Source organism: Tiliqua scincoides, chromosome 8, assembly GCF_035046505.1.
Source record: "Tiliqua scincoides isolate rTilSci1 chromosome 8, rTilSci1.hap2, whole genome shotgun sequence".
NCBI lineage: Eukaryota > Metazoa > Chordata > Lepidosauria > Squamata > Scincidae > Tiliqua > Tiliqua scincoides.
This window is the reverse complement of record NC_089828.1, coordinates 8,569,874-8,590,871: the sequence shown is the minus strand read 5'-3', so window position 1 is coordinate 8,590,871 and position 20,998 is coordinate 8,569,874. Positions and strand designations below refer to the sequence as shown.

Here is a 20,998-nt window from a genome sequence, read left to right as displayed (position 1 = left end):
AGAACACAATTAAGATACTGTGAAGGAAATTTTTATTTGTGTTTACAACATATGAAAGCTGCCCTCTTCCTCCAGGGCCATGCAGTCACCCTGCCAGTAAAAATCACACACAGCAGAGAGGGCAGCAGGCCCTTCTAGTTCCCCCATCCTTTCTGCTGACAATGACAGCTGCTGCCACCCTCTGTGCAGAGCAGCAAAGGTTCCTGGGCAAGCACAGACCAGCCTTCCACCTGGACATTGAGGAGAGCTGTCCACATGGGGACTGCCATCAACATTCTAAAGTGCGTGAGGACAGCTAAATAAATAGCAGCACAGGTTTAATACAAAGTCTTCTAAAATATGGAAGAGGAAATGGGGCTAGAACACAGGAGGGGGGGGAGGTGTGTGCTAGCTAGACAGAAGAGGCAGCCTTCAGAGCTGCCCATCAAGAGCTAACAGGAGTAACAATAAGGCCAGCTTGCTCAGGCCCAGTTCAGACCAGGGTACAGAAAACAAGATAACTTTTATTTTGCACATCTGCCTCCTTCCTTGAGTAAACCACAATCCCTTTGACACAGTTACCACCCCAGAGGAAATCCAGGTCTCATGGTTTTCTGCGCCTGCAAAGACAGAGACGATAAGGGGTTTATCTATCACAAATAAGTAGCCTTTGTTTATCTGGGTGCACTAGAAACGGGAAGCCAGGGAGTGGGCAGGTTAGTCCTGAAATTGACACATATGCCTGACAGGACGCAGCTGCTTCTGTACCCACATTTGTGGAGAGTGGCTCAGGTCTGCTTTCCCCACAGGGGCTCCAGTTTCTCAGCATTCTGCCACTCATGGCTCAACAGACTACACAAATATTTCCTGGAGCCCTCCACCTCCCCCTAACGGAAGGGACCCAGGGGAGGTGGGCCAGGCAGGGGCAGAATTCAAACCACCCAGTCTGTCTAGGCCTTTCGGGGTGCAAACCTGCAGGTTTCTCTACTCTGTACCACACCTTGCCCCTCCCCAAAGCTAGAAGACAGACTCCAAATGCCTACTGTAATCTCTGGTTACCTCTGATGCCCTCTTTCCTGCCTGTAAACATCTCTTGTGAGACTGCCAGTTTTCTTCCCCTGAGCTGGACAGTCACTTCCTCAGCAGGGCCAGCACCTATCTGCAAGAGGCCAAACCTCAACTTGGAACTTTGCTCCTCAGGTTTTAACCTGCTGCGACCACCCCAAAAGCTGGAGTCAGGAAGTTCCCAGTCCCATTTCATCCTGAAGACCCAGGCAGGTGCTCCATTCAGTACCACGCCAAGCTGAGTGAGGCTAGAGTATGAACAGTTAGCCTCTTCCAGGACTCATTCTGGGGAGGAAGAGGGGAAGGACTTACTTGGGCTGTGCGTGATGCTGGTATCCAGGACCCAGTTGAGAGCCTGCCTTCATCTCCACTGCAACAGAACACTGGAGGGACACACACACACACACACCACAGTGAAGAGCCAGCAAAGTAGCACACCAACCCTTCCTTCCCCCCAGCTCCACATGGCATCATGCCTCAGAACTTACTCTTGTTTCGACATCTGTCCATTCAGACTCTGTTGCCTCATCTGGTGGTGAAGGGCTCAACGGAGAGGATCTTCGCTTACGCCTGGAAGAAGCAGAGATATTTGGCCTAGGGACCCTCCATCCAACCCTAAGCACAGCAAGTGGTCATCTCAGGACTTGTTCATTCACACAGGCGCCTGTCCAAGAACCCTAAGACTGCCCCAACAGCTAAGCAAATGGATCGCAAATGAAGGCAGCAACAAGAACAGACCAAGCAGGCTGCTGTTAGGCTCACAATATTTTAATCGGATTTCAAATTTGAGGGACCTTTTATTTTGTAGCAAAAAACATCATCAGGATATCAGTTGTCCTTTGTGATGTGATATTTAGTCCCTAGGTTAAGTATCACCCTTTACTGCTGCTTCCCATTTGGAACAGACAAAAAAGGTATGTTTGATAGAAAGGTTCCCAGCAACCCTGACAAAGGAAATGCTTTCTCCAAGTCTCAAGTGGGCAGAATAGCTTCAGAGGGGTAGGCCACTAGCAGGCGCTCTGCTCAAGCAAATGCCACAGGGCTGGTTGTGGAAACCTCTATCCAGGTCCTCCTCCCACTTCCAGCAGCCTTGCAAGCAAGACACCAGAGGACCAATGCTCATCAGGGCTAGGATGAACTCACCCAGTGGGAGACTCTTGCTTCAGAGTCTCTATTTCAGTGAACTGGACCGCCTGGCCACCACCTCTGGTCTTGTAGACGTCACCCTGGAAGCAAGAAGCAGTTACACTCTGCACTGCAAGAGCGGAGTTGGGCTGGGGCTTCCCCTGCAGCTTCACTACTCCCCAGTTCTACAGTATGTAGGAAATGCTCTTCTCACAGGAGCACCAGCTGGCAGAGCATAGGCTTGGAGGCAGGTCTGCAGACTCCACCAGCTTCTTTTCACCCAAACAGAAGGCAGTGGAACAGGCAGCCTCCAAAATCATTCAACCTCGGGAGTGTCCATGGGATTTTGGAACAGCAGCCCTGCTACCAGCATGGAGTGTTTGAGTAGGATGGAGGCTGCTGTTTCCTACAGGGCTTGCCTGGATTTCTTCAATGCAAGATGGACACCAGAATGCACCCACTGCTGCCTCCCATGATGCTGAGGTGTCTGCCTGCCCCTTACCTTGATCAGCTTGGTCTCAATCTCCCCATCAGATGCCATCTCCTGGTGGGTCAACATGTACTTGTCACACTTGGCCAATGCCTTTTCGCTTGCTGCAGCCACTGTGATGGCATGGGAGACATGGGGCTGCATGACTGTTTCCGTCTGCACATTGGAGGATGGCTTGTGGTCAACCCATCTCTCCCCAGCCGAGCGAGACCGTCTGTGCCGGAGACGAACTGGCGGAGCATTCTGAGCAGGGCAAAGGAAGCAAGAGGAGTCAGCAGGTGATCTCCCCCCCCCCCGTTTTGTGTTTTGCTGTTGTTTAGCCTAGCCACACAAGTGGCTCGGCTAGCTCGGTGCCCTGCTCTGAGGCCCACAGCAGCTGCCCACACTCAAGCAGAGAAGGAACCTCCCCACACAAAGACAGTCAAAGCAACTGCTTCCCCTTTTAGCTGGAGAACTCAGGGATTTGGGCTGCGACCTTCTGCATACAATGCAGGGAGGGCTCTTCCTTGCAGTTTGTTACATTTAAGGGCTACCTTTAAATTTAGGCATAGATCTTACAGGTGAGAAAGGAAAACAACCAGCTTGAATATGGAGTAACAAACAAAGTTGCTCACATGCAGGTTATGAGACATGCAGGTCAGAGGGAAAAGCAGCAGCTTCCAAGAACAAAATTCAACAGATTTTTGTTCTGAATCCTAAGGCGAGTGCTTGAGCTGCTCTTGATTTTCACTTTAGAGCAGAGTGCTCCGGCTCGCTCACTAACCAAGCTCTGAAATTGCTGGGTGGTTCAGCATTACTCTGACAGACCGCACCACTGTTTCTGATCCCCAAATTCTTGAATAGCAGCAACAAAGGCTTCCCTTTACTACTTAAGTTCTGCTGCAGAAATGAAAGAAGTCAGGGAGCAAGCCAGGAGTATACTGCAAATTCCTGACCTGTGCACATGTCCAGGGGGATTCCACCCCTTAAATTCTGAGCATCTCCCCCCCCCCCCAGCAGAGTCACCATTTGGCACCTGGCTCTAGTCAGTGGACTTGGGAAGTTCTAGTAAAAAAAGACAGCTCCTGCAAGTCAAAGTCTGCCAAGCCTCCAAGAGGCCAAATCACCTAAAGCGTAAAATCGAGGCCACAGAGGTAAGAGGACTGTGCTCTAATCCCTGGAAAGCAGTGAATACAGAGGTTTGTTCTTTTTAAAACCAGGCACCTCTTCCCCTTCTGCCCTGGCTGTGAAGCCTGACCTCCCCCCCCCGCCCCCCAGGTCAGAGGCAGTGTGAACTGGAACATGACATGATGACTTCATGAATTTGGTGCCTTTGCACCACAAAAGTTGACAACTTTGTGTGTTTTCCAATTTACAGCTGTCATCCAGGGTGACGCTATCTGGTCTCGTAACCTGGCAACATGCAAGAAAGCTTCAAAGGGATGCATGCTGGTGACTGGTTGGCAACAGATTCAGGCGTGTCCTTAAAACAATCCCTGAACTAATAAGTGTCCATTTGACAGCACTGTAAGTCACAACACAGCATCAGGGTCAGAATCGGTTCAGGGGCTACAGGGCATTTGTGTGAAAGACAACAAAGACAGGAGAAGAGGCAGTGTCAGGGTGGGACTGCCACTTTGGCTCTCATCTCCTGGATCTGCAGCTTAAAGGGTGGACTTTGCATTTGTGCAACCAAGTGCCTGCCCAGGTGCTATCTGGTAGGTGAGTGTAGAAGGACAATCACCCACACCCCCATGTTTCCCTGCCCACAGTGGAGCCAGGAAGCGGCACAGGCCCAGGCAGAGCTGAAGAGCAAGTACTCCTGCACTTGGCAATGGAGAAGAGGTCGGTTCAGAGCTATCTTTGAACATGGAGCAGAACCCCAGAAGCCTTACTCAACTCAGCTCCAGGAACCGTTGTGAACTACACTTCCTGGGAGGAGCCAGGTGAGCAAAGCCTTCCTTCAGTGCAGCAGCAGGTGAAACTCCACCTGCTGCAACACAGACACGTCTTTCCTACACATCCCATGTAAGCTACTGCACTGTCTGGGCTACCCGGGAGCAGCACTAACCCTGCAACATGGGTCCTCTTCTACATCTAGCGTCTCTCTACCGCCGGGGAACTCAACGATTCCAGTCCAGGCCATGCCCCGCCTTCTGTCTGACATAAGACACTGCCTAGTTTGCCCAGGTTCCTGCAGTCTACTCCTTGCTTTGGATATGCTGCCATTGCCACCAGGGGGCTTGCTGCTGCGAGTAGGTGTCCTCTGCTCCCACTCCGAGATGCAGGAGGCCACAGAGATGCTGCTGCATGAGTTGGAGCGCCTGTGCAGCTGTGGCTGGCTTGCGAGAGGCAGCTGGTGGTGGTTGGGGAGCTGAGGGACACAGTGACTGGAAAACTGAAGAGAGGTGCGGTTAGTGAGTCAGAAACAGAGGAAGAGTTGAGGCAAGACACCTGAGCAGGTCATCCTGTGGCCTGGACACAGGCCAAAGCCTGCAGGGAACCCCAGGTTCTTCCAGTTTGGGTTAACCAAGATCAGGAGGGGAGGAAATGTGGAAGGAAGGACAGGCAAAGGTACACAGGCCTTTGATGGCTACAGTGCCCAACCCAGAAAAGCCACCTGCACTCTCAGGCACATGTGTCTGGATAGCAACACACCCAAAGGGCTTGTAACCAACTTACAGGGATCGGCGGTGGAGACAGTGACCTTGGCAGGACTTTCTCCCGGTCCTTTTCCCGGGAAGGCCTCTCTGGTCTGTTGCTCTTGGGTTCTGTCACAATAGCTTTGAGTTGTTTTAGTTTCTCATCTTTCACCCAGAGCTTGTTCTGCATTTCCAGCTGCTTGGCGGCCACCCGGCGCTCCTACAAGGGAGGGTTGTTTGGAATTAGGATTTTCAAAACAAGCCCTACACCAGCCAAGGAAAGATGATGAGGGACAAATCTTTGAACTAGAATGGAAGTTTGTCAATGTGTTCCAAATTCCTATACAAGGACCACCTGTGCTCCTTCACCATTAGTTCTACTATTAAGGAGGAACCAGACCCACTGAGGGGAGAGTTTACTCTTAGTGGTCTTGGAAAAAGCTCTAGCTGAAGAAAAAACCTGCTTTATAACACAAGAAGCTGGACACAGGCAAGAAACCTTCTGCTGAGGATTCCAACAGGCTCTATCTTCAGAGTGCTTCGTTTGCCTGCTTTTTCTGCATCACACTGCTAAATGGCCAGAAACTGTGAAAAGGTCAGACAACAACTCCTAGCTACAGAAAAGATCTCCTGGGCCCCCAGATGAAGTGGGAAAGAGGAAGAACGGACACTTTTCTATCCAGGAGAGGATCAACGCTTCATCAAGTGGGCCACGTGAAGCAGAGCCACTTGTTGCTTCAGTGACAAACACCCACAAGCTCCAGGACACAATACTCCAAAACCTGTGAAAACACTGAAGGAGCTGGACCAGTTGTGTGCCTGACCCCACAAGGAGTCTGTTGCCCTCAACTACCAGGATGCTAGGGAGGCTGTGTCAGTCCCACTGGAGGAGCTAGAATTGAGGAGCTACTTCTCATCATGCCAGTGTCCAAAAGCAGCACAGACTTTTCGCTCTTTACATAAGAACATAAGAACAGCCCCACTGGATCAGGCCACAGGCCCATCTAGTCCAGCTTCCTGTATCTCACAGCGGCCCACCAAATGCCCCAAATGCCTCTCTTTCAGGGAGCAAGGGCACAAAGAGTTGGAATGTCATGGGCTGCTGCTCAGTGCCTGATCACCCCTTGGGGTGGGACAATCAAGCTCTAGCAAAGGCATTTCTCCTTGCTGGAGAAGACAGCAGGGGGCGGGGGGCAGTGAGACCCACACAAAGGCCTGAATTTGAGGCAGGTTGGTGGGGCCTCCTCTGTGAAAGTGAGCCTAATCATCTGGTTTGTTCAGCTGAGAATGAAGAACCAGCTCTAAAGTAGGGGACATTCCAGTCAGTGCCCAGTTCTCCACAGGAAGCAGCGGCAACCACCTTTTCCTACCAGCTCTCATGCCAATGAACAAGACACAAGTACAATCGGCCCCAGCACCATCTTATGGCAAACAGTTGGAACAGGAGAGAGAACTTCTGCCTTGAGATTCAGGCAGCCTGCAAAGATGGCAGCACTTACACATTCCTTCTCCCACTTCATGGTAGTCTCCGTCACCATGCCCTGCAACCGTGCCTCCAGCCTGCGCTTGTCGGAAGCCTGGCGCTGCAGCTTCTGGCTCTTGTTCTCCAGCTCCTGCTGGAGGTCGCGCTTCTCTCCTTCATAGATGGCTGTCGTTTTCTCCAAGATCTCAATCTGGTGAGGCAAGTTACCGTTTCTTTTCTGCAGCCTGACATCGACCACCCCCCCCCCCCATGAAGCAGCAAGTGCTTGCACAGCAGTTAGTACTAGCCATGAAGGTATTTCAAGAGAGATACTGAACTCTAAGAACCAGGCATTACCCATGCTGGAAAAAGAAACCTGAGCTATCTAAAAGGATGTTTCTCACGAGCAAGAGAGTTAACATGAGATGCGGTAGCACTCAAGCTTGGCCTCCACAAACAGGGCACATGTTCCTGAAAACAAGTTCTAGAAAAGGTACCTTGTATTCCAGAGTTTTTGCTTTCTTTTCCAGGCGTTCAACCTCTGCTTTCTGCCCTATTATTGCTTTGTCTTTTTCTGAGATCTTTGCCTGCAAGTAGTTCTCTCTGGATGCCATGTTGGCATCCATGTCTTGCAGGACTCTCTTCACCGCAAGTGCTGCAACAGAAAGAGGACACATGAATACTTATAAGCAGCTGGGTGAGACCAGTGAACTTGGGCTGGAAAGCCTGGGCTGATGCCCTAGTGCAGACTAGTTGCATCCCTCCAAGCTTGAACCCAATCTGTCAACTGGGAAAACAACCATAGCGATGATGGACAAGAATGACTAAGTGCTTCTTCCAGAAGACACACTATAAATTAGGGCTAATAATTAAATTGGAGAACGCTTCCTTCCAGCAGAGTAGTTCATTGCAAAGGAGCTTATCAAAAATATTTATACAATCTTTTGTACCCCAAAGATTTATTTAAATTAGGGTTTAATTAAAAACCTTAAAAGTGAGTTTAGAGGTGACAGCGCTAAAAAGAAACCCAACAGCCAAAAGAAAGGAGAGCAATATAATATCACTTTAGGCAGTGGTTTTCAAACTCTCCAGGAGAGTTTGAGCCACTGTAAGTTCTTGCGGGGGCAGGGGGAGGCAGCAGGGGTGGGTGGAAGGCAGCGGCGCGATCCCCAGGATCGCGCTGCCCAGGGGGCTGCAGGGGCTTGGGAGCACTTACCAATTCACTGGGAGCTTGGGAGCACTTACTTATTCACTGCTGCAGGGAGCCCTAACAAAGGTTCGCACCGGGCTCCCCACACCCTGGGGAGGCTGCAGGAGGCTTGGGTAAGTGCACCCAAGTCCCTGCAGCCCCCTGCCTCCAGGTTGCCCCTTAAGGGGGTAGAGGCCAGGGCCCACAGGCTGGGGTGTTGCGACACCCCAGTTTGAAAAGCCCTGACTTTAGGGAAGAAATCATCCCACCTTGTCACCAACCCCACCTCAATGCATTCTCCAGCTGGAGAGGAAATGGGTGCATTACAAACACATGGAGACCCAGTCCCCACACATCCCCACTCCCAAGTTTGGGTTTGCGAATTATTCTGTTACTTCTGCCGATACTTTGCTGTTACTGGGGTCTCTTATTTTCTTAGTCATAATTTTTTCTTATGATTCTCATAAATCAACTTGAGTCCCCAATGCTAGAAAGGCGAGATGTACATTTTTAAAATAGACAAAATTATGATTATCTCAACAGGCCAGCTTTCTCCCTCCCAGAGGGCCATGGTCAGCGGCCCGCCATCCCTGCATCTGATTAGGGCAGGAGGAAGAGCCGAACAGATTCCAGGGGATTACCATTTTTGGCGAACTCTTCTGAAAACATCTGCCGGATGCGGTGGCGTTTCTCCAGCACTTCAATCAGCCGAGGAAGAGTTTGATCATCATTGATGTCCAGAAGTTCACAGGAAGGCACTGGGGGAAAACTCTGCAAGAACCTCTCTGTAACAGTCTGCTCTTTATCTGCAGGATTGAAAACCTGTTCAGTTAGTGGGGCAGGTTTACATTCTAGCCTGTTCAGAGTGGGCAGCGTTAACTAGTTCTTAGTTCATTCCCCCCCCCCACCACACTAACACTTTGCAGCACAGAAGGGGTACTTAGTAACAACCCCCCCATTTCAGACTCTCAAGTTCCCAACTGTGCATCTTGTAGACACCAGCCTGTAAAGCTAAGCAGACATGGCACTGGCAGGAAATGGGTTGAGCAAGAAAAAGGCATCAAAAGAAGATTAGGGTTTTCTATCACCTATCAAGCAATCAGAAAAGGCCTCTCAGCGCTTACCTCCATCAATGGGGCCACCACGGATCTCTAGCTGTCGTGAAAGCTCCTCAGTGAAGGCCTGGTTTCTAAATCGCCGACCAGGAGTTAACCCGTATAGCGGCTTATCAGCAGGTCTTGTAATCTCCACTTCCTGTGTAATCTCTGCGAATCGCATGACTTGCTACAAGAATATGATGTTAGGGTGTTATGCAGGGCCTAAAGCTTCAATCCATAAGCTAGTAGGAAAGTATTGCCCTAACCAAGCCTTCTGTAAACCCACACAAATAGGCAAATAGCACACCCATTGAAAATGCACATTTGCCATTCCACTTGCGCATTTGGCACACCACTCAGAGGAAGCTGGATCATGTCATGGTTCCTCATCCTCAGGAACCTCCTAGTCCTAAGTGAGCTCGCCTGGTGCTTAAGACCAGCATCAGAGGCCCTTCTCTCCATCCTGCTCCAACCATGAGGTCAGGCAGGTAGGGACAAGAGGCAGGACCTAGCCTGGGAGTGCTTGTGCTAAGGTGGTGGGAAGCGTTCCCCATGAAGGCCTGTTTTGAGAAGACCTTGGAACTCTTGTTTCAGGAAGACTTGGACTACTAGTTGAAATGAGTGTTGACTAGAATGTTATGTCCTGCTTTTTAAAATGTTGTCTTAAAGCGTCATTCTGCTATTTTAGTATAAGTTTTTAAAGCATATTAAGAATTCATGAAATTATATATATATATATACACACTGCTTTTCAACAAAAAAAGTTCAAAATGCTTTACATAGCTAAATGAATCAAGAATGACTCCCTCCCCCCAAAAAAGGCTCAAAATCCAACCAAACTGCCCTCCCCAAAATCAGATGTGCTTAAACACTTTGTACTTCATTTTAGGAAAAATTTCATCTACTGCCCACTCTATGCAATGCCAAAGTGGCCCTCCCACCAGAGTTAGCAGGCAAATCTAGACACCTTCCTGGGAGTATGTAATGGGTTTTCCATCTGAGTACACGTGCCCAGAATAGCACTGTTAACAAGTTTAACCACAAAGACTAATACTGTGTGAGCTTACCAGACTCTCGTCATAGTCTTCAGCTTTTGGATTGACACAAACAATCATCCGCACTTTTCCTTCTCCATCAAAATAGTTCTTGAAGAGATGGGTCAATTTGGAATCTCGATAGGGGACCATCTAAAAAAGGATTTTAGTAAGCACAACAGGCAAAGAGCAGAGCATTGAAAATGTACAGCGGTGACTTGTCACACACCTTGTTGGTACCGTAGGTTTGGTTCTCTCGCAGAATTTCTATACAGGTCCTCAGTGTCATGAGCGACTGATTAATATTCCCTACAAGACAGAATACGGTCAAATGCCAAGTTCTGGCCGCCAGGCAGTTCTCATGAGCATTCATTAGGGATTCTGAAGCAGGGCTCTGGGTCTTGGGACTGAAGGTAGAAGGCAGCTGGCTTCTGTACCAAGGTATGGTAAAACCAGGACAGGTAAAAGGTAGCGGCGGCAGCAGAGACAGTCCCCACCGCCACCACACAGCACCTACCTGCTTCACGTAACCGGTTCCCTTCTGCTCTGGTTCGGTTTGTTCTCTCACTTCCTGCCAGGTCAACCAAAGAGAGCTGGCTCAAGGTTATTAATTCTTTCTCCTGTGAGACACAAGGAAAAGCCATGGCTTTCATTAGGAAGCTTTACTGCCAGGAACGTTCCACATCTCTATGCTGGGAATAGCGAGGAGGTTTCTCAAGCCCTGGTTCCCACTGGAAGGCTTGCAGCCAAGGTCCTCAGATCTGCATCGCACGCAACAGCCACCTGACAAATTCATGCGATGGGTTGAATAAGTGACTCCATGGGCTAGGATAAGGGTGCCAAGGGGAGACAGTGGCAGGCTCTTGTTGGCCCCCGCTTATGTTTACCTGTAGGACGTTGTCTCCATCAGCATCCAGGGGAGCCTGAGCCAATTTGATGAGAAAGACACTGTGCGAACGGCTCGATTCGCGATTCAGCTGCGTATGTGCAATGCGCCTCTTCTTTTGACCTATTAAGAGAAGCCATCCTTTCACCCAGGGGATCAACAACAAGACCACCAGGACTATAATGCCTTCACCAAGTTTATGGTGCAACCACTTGTGGAACACCCTGGACCAGTGGATCCCAAACTTTTTAGCACTGGAATTCACTTTTAAAACGACACTCTATTGCAGGGCTGCCCAAAACCCAGCCCATGGGCCATTTGCGGCCCGTGCGGACCCCCAGGGAGCCCCCCCATCTCCAATGGGCACTCGGCCCACTGGACACCTGACGGAGCCCTCGCTGGCCTGATGTGATTTGCTCTTTGCAACGGCAGCAGCGAGGGAGGTCAGGCCCAGCAGAGCTTTCCCACTCTTGAGAGAGTTCTCCAGAAACCCCACCCATCCAAACAGGAGTTCAGGGAAGCCACAGCTGAGGTCAGGTGTCGGATAAGGGTGAGAAGTCCTGGGACTGGTGAATGCTGCTGGAGTGAGTGTGCTCTGTGTTGGGGCAGGTGGATGCTGAGGGGGAGAAGGCACAGGACTTTTGAATTGGAAGGATCTGCAGGGTTGCGGGGATGATGCTGCGGAGACAGAAGAAGGTGCGGGACTTTTGTATAGGAAGGAACGTGTGCCGACTTGTTGTGGAGTTGTGGGGGGGAGCGCTGAGAGAGAGAAATAGGGTTGTCTCCATGTGCTGCTTGAGTGTACTAGCGTGGGGTGGTGGTGCTGAGAGACAGAAATGGCTGAGATGTTTTTCCCCTCCCCTTCCTGGTCCTTATCAATAATAGGTGGCTCTGAGAATTTTTCCTCTCTCCCTCCTAGTCCTTATTAATGTATTGGTGGCTCAAGACAACAGCTCCACCACTCACATTAATAGTTCATAGTTCTCATGCGTTTCCTTTGCATGCCTGTATTATAGTTCTCAGGGTTATTATTAATAAGCCCAGCAAAATTCATCCACTCATATAAGCTCGGTCTCTAATGTATTCATTTATGTGAATTGATTCAAATTTGAAACGCAAATTAATCCATTTTTCCCCAGCCCCTGACACAGTGTCAGAGGGATGGTGTGGCCCTCCTGCTAAAAAGTTTGCCCACCCCTACTCTATTGGGACCCATCTAGCTTTACAAGACTAAAAAGAGTTTCACTTTACCAGTCGCTCAAGCCTCTGGTTTTACCCTTTTCACTATGGGGGGCCCCTGCTTCTGGAGTATTTGTTGAGGTCTGTACAACAGATCATAACTATTCTGGTTGCTTTATGTTTCCCTTGGCCTGCCTTTGAAGTGGACCAAGGCACGTTCATCTGCTCACAAGTAAATGCACACATGCGGTTCCATTTTGGTTTTGATAGGGTTCAAGACATTTTCCATGTCAGCTATCAGATTGTCAGTCTCATGACCCACCAAAAATCAGGATGCAGCCCACTAGTGGCAGAGGTAGGGGTATCGGCATACATCTGTTAAGTCTGTCCTAAATTGCCAGTCAGACAAGAGTTAGCGAATGCAGAGCCTGCCGTTACAATCCTGAGCTATGCCTGCCTCCTACCTCTCCAGAAGACTTCAAAAGCTTCCTCCATAGACTTGACTTCTACTTCTGTGCACCCTGCAATGTACATGTTGTGGTTTTGATCCTCACGCAGCGTCTTGGACTGAGGAAGCCTGCAACGGAGAGGATCCTGATGAAACCCAGCACCACACTTTTGGCTAGTGGCTACAAGGCAGACACATTGAGACTGGCCACATAACAAACTCTCAGCCAGCATGAGCTTACTCAGAAAGGCAAGCACAAGAGAGTCAGGTTTTAACAAGCAAATGAGATGTTTACTCTGTCACATGCACACTATCAGGGTAAGGGGAGCAGAAAGTCCAAGCCACAGCAGACACAACACCAGCTTCACTAGGTGGAAGCCAGTCAGCCATCTACTGCCAAGCGGGAAGCAGTCTGTGCACCTACATAAAGTCCGTGCTCCGCAGGGGAGTGCCACAGCCGTTCCACCTACCAAGGAAGATGGCAAAAACGTTAAGAGCTCACAGCAGTCACCTCCCTACTCAAAGATACCTTCCACAGAGTGCCTGCTCTTGTGCTTCTGGAGATATCCCTGAGCATTATTAGACTGCCAATCAGTCAGAGACTGCGCACATTTGGAATGTTCCCAACAACGTAGACCACTGGTTCCCAAACTGTGGGTTGGGACCCACTGGCGGGTCACAACCTGATTTTTGGTGGATAGCCAAAGGGTGAGGGAAAGATCAAATACCTAATTCTCTCAAGTCCTGAGGCTATTCAAAAAAATCAGATATTATAGCTGCCGATTACCTTGAAAAGAGGTCAGCTCCTGCGGTGTGCAAGATAGCTAACTACCCGGCAAGGAGCTGAGTTCCTGCAGTTTGCAAACATACGTAAATATAGGGAGATAAATGTGAGAGTCTTTTTTCTGGTTATTATTACTTATAAATAAATAAAGTATTTCCTTCTAGAACTCTTTTTTAAAAATCTGGCATACCTAGGTGGGTCCCAATAGAGTGTTGCTTTAAAAAGTGGGTCCTGGTGCTAAAAAGTTTGGGAACCACTATCTACACTGAATGCACAGGAATGGCTCCTCAGAACTGGCAAGCAGTTTGAATTGAATTATCCATTCAGTTGTGTCCAACCCTTGCCAAGCAGTTAAGTGACACTAAACAAGATTCTACGATCCAGTGATGGACGATGCCAATCTTGGCAACACCCAAGTGTGCAGAAATATTACTGAGAGACCCAGAAGTTTCCAAGACTTCTTTGAAGATGGTTTTTATACCATCTGTGCTGAACAAGTTCTCCTCCCTTAAGGAAAAGCCTCAGCACATTAAACAAAGAGGCTTCCCTGAAATCAGCATCATTGCAGAAAGACTGCATGGCAAGGCAGACACAGTTTTGGGGATTCTCTGTCTTCCTTTCCCCAAAACAAAAAGGCTCATCCAGCCCACCTGCTGGGATTGCATGAACTGGCTAGCAAGGCATCCAAGCCCAGTCAACCAGGTTACAGGGCAGGTAGGGATTCCAAGGAAGTCATAAACCACCAAACCTCACTGAACTAGCCCAAGAATGCTTGTGTGTCTCAGATCTGGCTCCCTCGCAGTGAATCTTGGCAAAGCTGCCTTGTTGGTTATCAGCATCTGAAAAACTGTCTCCCAAGCAAGCATGTTCAAGGACCAGCAAGCCAAAATGCTTTGTGGGATTTTGCTTTAAAGTCTGCATGGAATCACCTGTGTAGACTTTCGGTAAGATCCATATCTGGGCAATGCCAGTATCAAAGTCATTTTTCCAAGTCCACATGCATTTCCTCCTTGAATTATCCAACTCCCCCAACTTTTAACCCTTCACCTGACTGCTGTTGGTTCAGGCCATGTCCCAGTCCTCCCAACTGCATACTGTTAGACACATTTCTGAGGAATTTCTCACTTAAATGGGAGAAAGACTTAAGGATGGTCTCTCTCAATTTTGGCCCTAGCATAAGAACAGATCAGGAAAAAGGAGGGAAGCGCTGGCTTTATGGCTTCTCCCACCCCTGCAGCCCATTGCCCTGGTAGCAAATGTGGTTTTTGTAGCATCAAGACAGATCCAGAACCCTCTGTCCACCTAACTTTAAATTCCTAAAACTACTACTTCACAACTCTGCTACTGGACTAAATCTGGTTGGCTGTCAGATTCAAAGACTCAAGGAAGTTCTTCAGGAAGCTCAAGGAAGTTCTACTCACTTCGGTTTGATGGGATCAAAAACGGTTTCATCCAGAAGATCATAGCAATAATTATTATAGATTTCAGCATATGAGACAAACACACTGTAGACATTATCTTCATCAACGTCTTCCAGCTTGCAGCTATCTTGTACGTTGATCATATCGGCAATTTCAGGGTCTATTTGTCGCCTGCTAAAAGAGACAGAAGTTGAACACCTGAAACTGCCTTCTCATCAGACCCTTGGTCAAACTAGCATAATACTGCCTCCACTGACTGGCAGCCTTTTTCCAGTAACTCATGCAAGAATCCTTCACAGCCCTGTTAGCTGCAGATGCCAGCGACTGAACCCAAGACGTTCTACATACAAGCACCGTCTTCTGGGGCCCCTTCCAAGTGGAAATGTACCCCCCCCCCAAAACACACCTAAGCCCAGGTCACAGCATTCTTTCCCATCCCACTACTCACTTGCTAGATGGAGTTTTTGGATTTGTCAGAGCTTCTCTTTTCTGGCGCTCAAGCAAAGCATCAACTTCACCCTGCACCTCAACCCCATTCTTATCATCCAGCTTGAAAACCTGAAGGCAAGAATTTCCATCAATAAGAGGGAGCAAGTACGATCACATGAATAACCAGGCAACAAGGAAAACAACCAGTCTCTACCATCCCAGACTAAACCTCTCTGCAAGGACGGATGATTGACCAGCGTGAGCACTGAAGACAACCTCATCATGATAATAAAGGACAATTTTCAACATCCAGATAATGGAGAGCCTAGCTCAGGATGAACCAGGCTTTGGTAGCATATGCAATTGTTTGAGACCCTTGTCGAGCTTCTATTGTTACTTCTGACAAAGGAAACCTTTCATCTCCGTTTGCCTTTTGCCACAAAATTGGAAGCGTTTTGTTGCCTAACAAGCTCCTTCTGCCACTACAAAAAAAATGGCTTCCCTCCTGCTTTCAATGGAGGATAGTGGAAAGCAATTGGTATCATGACTGCTGGTGTTTTACAGTTTGGTAGAAAAAACATACGTAGCGCTTAGCCTGAAGAGGTCCTATACTCCTGAAGATCATGTCCAAGCAACGAGGAAGAAGCCCTCCATCACCAGGGGAACCAGTCATTGTGTGGGTTTTTCCACTCCCTGTAACTCCATATGTAAAAAGGAGACCTAGGAGTTAAATAAGAAGAATCAGTATCAGTAACACTGAAAGGGCTTGACCACAAGCTGCAACTGCCACTGAGCAGGCGCTCTTATGCCCGGCGACAGGTTTATGTCTCTACCGCCTAATGACCAGTCAGTTGCTAGCAGTTAATACAATTGAATCAAAGTCCTCCAAAAGACATGCTAGAGCATGCTAGATCAATAGGTTGATCGCGATCTACTGGTAGATCGCGAGGCAAAATGAGTAGATCGCGGAGTGCCGACCCCCCCCTTCAGGTGCCTCTGGGAGGAAACGGCGGGAGTAAGGCCCATTGTACTCAATGGGGCTTACTCCCAGGTAAGTGTGCTAGGATTGCAGCCTCACAGCCTAATCCTAGGCATGTCTACTCAGGAGTAAGTCCTGTTATACTCAGTGGGGCTCAAGGTACACCAACATACATTGTACACATAAATGTTATACGTTATGATGGCGCAAACATTGTAAAAAAAACTCTGGTAGATCTCCGGGCCTTGCTGGGTTTCAAAGTAGCTCTCGAGCCAAAAAAGTGTGAGCACCCCTGTGCTAGAGGCACACTTTGGACCAGTGAGGTACAGCACACTGAATCACTCCATTTTTATTTGAAAACCCATTCAAATAAGGAGCAGTCTTAAAGCAGAACAGTTTCCACGGAAGGGAAAGATGTTCCCCGTGGCTGAAATCCAACAGAAAAGAGAGGGGAGGGAGAGAAGGGCAGAGGACTTATTTCAAACAATGCAGCAAACATTTCTGCAGTATGTACGGATATACTTAAGACCTTTTCATTCAGGAAAGCTTTTGTATGCAGATACTGGGGGGCTGACGCTTTATGAAATGTATTTTAATTGTTATATTGCATTGTATTGTTATATTGTATAATATATTGCATATATTAATGTTTTAATATTGTTTTATTTGTAAGCCACCTTGAGTGCCCTTAGCGGGGCAGAAAGGCTGGATATGTATGTATGTATACTTCCTGGCCTTTGCAGCAGCAGAATATTTTTAGGCTGCACATATTCCTTCAATTATGTAATTAGATCCACTGACTGGGGAGCTGATTAAATAAGTTAGGCACAAATGAAACACCAGGTTGCTGCTACCCTCAGAGCAACAGGATTTTGGTGCATCTCTTGAGGAAAGTGGACCACATAAGAACACATTCCAAATGTACTGATTGTTATAACGTGGTCTGTGTTGAAGACATCTTCAGTCTTGCCTTGGATCAGTACTGATTAAGGGAGACCCTAAGGATTTGGACAGTTCCAGCAACAAGCATAGTAGAAAATGGAATGAAACTGGAAAAGAAGTCTTGGCATGGACGTTACAGAGAGCCCAAAATGCTACCAAGAGCCAGGGCATACCATTTTTGCCATGGATGAGGTCTTCCACTAGAGGTCTGGCCACCACATCAAATACCTGTCTCTGAGCAACATCGGTGCTAAACACTTCTTTAAATGAATACTGAACCTGAGGAAAAAGGAAGCAAGCAAGTGGTTATGAAGCAGCAGCTATTATTTTATTGTTAAATTTACTCGCCCCAAAAGGCAGAAGGTACCCCATACCCAACTGTAGTGAAACTTGGTCTCCACTTCCTGGACTGCTCCACCTATCCTTTTCACCTACCATTCAGCTCTAATGTGAAGCTGCTTCAATATCTCTGCTCTACCATGCTATACCTGATACAAGACAACAGCATCTGTGCGGTAGCAGCACATTCTGCTATTCCACCAGACGATTATTAATCTTTCCCCGAGCCCACAACAACCTTGATCCCCACTGAACCAACATTTTAGGAGACTATGCCTCACTAGCATCTGTTTTCCACTTCTGCTTCCAGCAAGCTTTACCTCTTTATACTCCCCAGCACGGCGGTATCCATCAGGTGGGTGAACCTGGACTGTTGTACTACTGACCACCTCTATGCAGCACTCTTGGTCTGGGACAGCAACTGGGCGCACCCGGCAGTATACCTGGGGGGAGAAAACCATCGTTTAGCAGCAGAGTCAGATTGTAAGAATAATGAACCCCTTTTTCCATTCAAGAAAGCAAACATGTTCTCTTCTGTAATGGAACTCTCCTAAGCAATTGTACTTCAGATGAAAAAAGGTTGAAAGGCAGTTTTAGGGGCATATCAAAGCTCCTTCGCAAAACTACAGCTGAGCACCAACAGCTTCTCAAGTGGCGTTTTAAGGTGCACAACCCCCAAACCATTTTCTCTCGAGTCAGAAAATAAGGGTGTTGTCATTTAGGGTTTGTAACAGTCTAAACTCCATATTTCAGTTCTATATAAAACTTTACGTACAGTTGACTATGCTTGACATCAGTCCAATTCCCACAATTACACACTCTCAAAGACGAGCTCTACAAAAGGGCATCTAGTTACATTAAAACAGGGGTGCCCAAACCCCGGCCCGGGGGCCACTTGCGGCCCTCGCGGCCTCTCAATGCGGCCCTCAGGGAGCCCCCAGTCTCCAATGAGCCTCTGGCCCTCCGGAGATTTGTTGAAGCCCGTACTGGCCCAATGCAACTTCTCTCAGCGTGAGGGCGACTGTTTGACCTCTCGAGTGAGCTGTGGGATGAGGGCTCCCTCCAATGCTTGATGTTTCACGTCTGTGATGCAGTAGCGGCAGCAAAGGAAAGGCCAGCCTTGCTTTGTGCAAGGCCTTTGATAGGCCTTGAGCTATTGCAAGACCTTCACTCATTCATATAAGTTTGTCTTTAATATATTCATTTATGAAAACTTATGTAAATTTATTCAAATTTTCAATGTAAATTAATTCTTTTTTTCCCCCGGCCCCCGACACAGTGTCAGAGAGCTGATGTGGCCCTCCTGCCTAAAACTTTGGACACCCCTGCATTAAAAGATCAAAGACATTTGCCTGAGAGTTTGTAAAAAAAAAAAGATATTGAGCTCCCCATAAATACAGCCTGTTTTCAAAAAGAGAGCATGCAATGGGGATAGGATGGGGGTATGTGAAGTGGAGGCAAAGGATATCATGGGAAACACTAAACTGCATCCCAATTTGTTTACCGAGTTGAACCGGTTCTTGCTCTTACAGAAACACTCATCCATATCGGAAGGCACACACAGGGCCCATGAGAGTGGGGTAAAGGGGGTAATTTGCCCAAGAACCAAAGAAGGGGCACCCAAAATTTCCTCAGATCTTACATTTTCCAATCTCATCAGGGACCATGAGAAGGGAGCACAGGGGCTATATCATACCTGGGCCAGAGGTTAAAAAGGGAGCTTGGGAGTCAAAGGAAGGGAGCCAGACATTTATTGGCATCTCAGAAAATGTCTGCATGGAGCGCGAAAACCAGCATTCACATTTGGTGCAAGCCTACATAGTCTTATATATCATAGTTTATATGAAACGATTTGATATAACTCCTCTTGGAGACCCCGAGCACGTGATATTAAGGCCAAAGTTCACCACGACGGACACAGAGGCCGGCAACTATCACATTCAGGAGCTAGCCTGGCCCCAAATCAGCCACTTACCCCCACAGGATCTTTCAAGTTGCTGTTGTTGTTGGAGGGCTTCTTCAGTGCCTGCCTCCTCGGGGTTTTGGTTCTGCTGAGAATGAAGAGAAGTTAACAGTCATGAGATTGACCAACCCAAGGACAGATGCCGGTGCAAGACAAGCAAGCCCACTGCCACTGCTGCTCTGACATCCCCACAGAGAAGACCCCCCATGTCTCCAAGCAACCAGGGTGCCCAGGGCCACCCTAAAGGGCTGCCACCCAGTACAGATGCCAAGCAAGAGCACCTGGTCTGCTGCCAGAGGGCCTTGTTGGAAAGGGGCAGGCTGGGGCCATACTGTGTAAAGAAGCCCCCCGCCTCACCCCCCCCCAACAGCGCTGGGACTCAACTGCCTCAATGCTGCTGGGGAGGTCAGGCAGAGCCCCCCCACTGAACCACAGGGGTGGTCAAGCCCCTCCAGATCTCTCAAACGGCCTACGCCCAAGCTTGGGGCAGTGCCCCACCACCGTTTTTGAGGGCTAGTCGAGCCTCCCACACACCCCCAAGCTGCGCCAGAGCTGCTGGGGGGTTCAGGCAGAGCCCCCCCAACCCTCAGGGCCGGTTGAGCCCCCCCATACCTCTCAAGCGGCCTGCTCCGCAGCCCCCAAGCTGCCCCAGAGCTCGGGGCGGGGCGGGGGGGCAGAGCCCCCCTCCCCACCGATCTTCAGGGCCAGCCCAGCCTCCCACACCCCCCAAGCTGCCCCAGCGCGGGGGGGGTCACTCGCGCCCCTCCCCGAGCCAGGACCTGCCTGGCCCACTCACCCTGCCGCCTTCATCCCGCCACCGCTCTCCTCTCTGAGACTTCGATTTGAACGTTCCCTCCCGCTTCCCGGCATCCACCGCGCGAGGCCTGCTGTTATTCAAATCTGGCCAATTGGGGCGCAGCACGGGCGGGGCGGAGCTGGGAGCCCGACCTATCGCCCTGCAGGCCCGCCCCCTCGCTCATCCCCCGCCGTCGCGTGTTTTACGTCATAAAAGGAGAGTGGCGAGCAGTGGCTGCCCGTCTCCATGGTAACGGGGAAGCCACTCGAGCTCAGGCTTTACTCAAGCCAACTAGGCCCAAGCTGAGTTTCTATCCACAGAAGTTAAAGGGAGAGCCCAGGCCAAGGTGGCTGGAGGCTGTCCTGGCTGGCTTTCACCCAGGCGGTAGGAGAAAGGGGACCACACGTGTTGTGGCTTGGAGGCTTCTAGGACAGCAGGCAGGTGCAGGCTGTAGCTGCCTGCTGTCCTGCAAGTCTCTAAGCTGCACATGTGTGGCTTTTTTTTGCCCTACAGCCTGGGTGAAAGACAGCCAGGGCACACCCCTCAGTGGATTGAATGGAGGGCCCTGGCAGCCTGTAAGGGCCAAGGACATGCAGTGGGTGGGTGGGTGGGGTGGGGAGGCAGAGTGAGGCAGAGCCTCCCCCCCACTCCTTTTGAAAGTGCCAGCTGCAGGCAAAGCGTGGGTTGAGAGTGCTTGCACACCTCCTGCAGCAGCAGCAGCACTTTCCAAAGGAAGCCGCCGGGGAGGCTCTGCCTCCCTACCCACCCAC

General features: G+C 49.3%; 1 protein-coding gene across 4 annotated transcripts; it reads right to left on the bottom strand.

Moving 5' to 3' along the window:
- Positions 1-381: 381 nt before the first annotated feature.
- Positions 382-20,257, bottom strand: KIF23 (kinesin family member 23). Of its 4 annotated transcripts, none has more exons than XM_066635457.1 (24): positions 20,229-20,257; positions 19,445-19,517; positions 17,790-17,912; positions 17,304-17,409; positions 15,793-15,929; positions 15,229-15,338; positions 14,781-14,951; positions 13,000-13,041; positions 12,592-12,704; positions 10,950-11,071; positions 10,580-10,682; positions 10,292-10,371; positions 10,096-10,215; positions 9,056-9,215; positions 8,573-8,737; positions 7,240-7,397; positions 6,780-6,953; positions 5,321-5,500; positions 4,710-5,036; positions 2,672-2,902; positions 2,188-2,270; positions 1,533-1,614; positions 1,357-1,427; positions 382-599 (listed from the first exon to the last, which is right to left on the bottom strand). In XM_066635457.1, exons 1-24 carry the CDS (start codon positions 20,240-20,242, stop codon positions 584-586), a joined length of 2,961 nt encoding a protein of 986 aa, XP_066491554.1. In that variant the 5' UTR covers positions 20,243-20,257; the 3' UTR covers positions 382-583. The 4 variants fall into 4 exon arrangements, with proteins under 4 accessions (XP_066491554.1, XP_066491551.1, XP_066491552.1 ...); XM_066635454.1 differs by having other exon boundaries at positions 14,781-14,954; positions 19,445-19,520; positions 20,229-20,252; XM_066635455.1 differs by having other exon boundaries at positions 19,445-19,520; positions 20,229-20,252.
- Between the last annotated feature and the right edge of the window lie 741 nt (positions 20,258-20,998).

What these genes read in the sequence shown, in the direction of transcription:
- KIF23 (XM_066635454.1), bottom strand. An exon ending in ATGGAGACAACGTCCTACAG is followed by an intron (nt 10,683 to 10,949) that starts GTAAACATAAGC and finishes TGTGTCTCACAG; the next exon opens with GAGAAAGAATTAATAACCTT. An exon ending in TGTCTCCACCGCCGATCCCT is followed by an intron (nt 5,037 to 5,320) that starts GTAAGTTGGTTA and finishes ACCTCTCTTCAG; the next exon opens with TTTTCCAGTCACTGTGTCCC.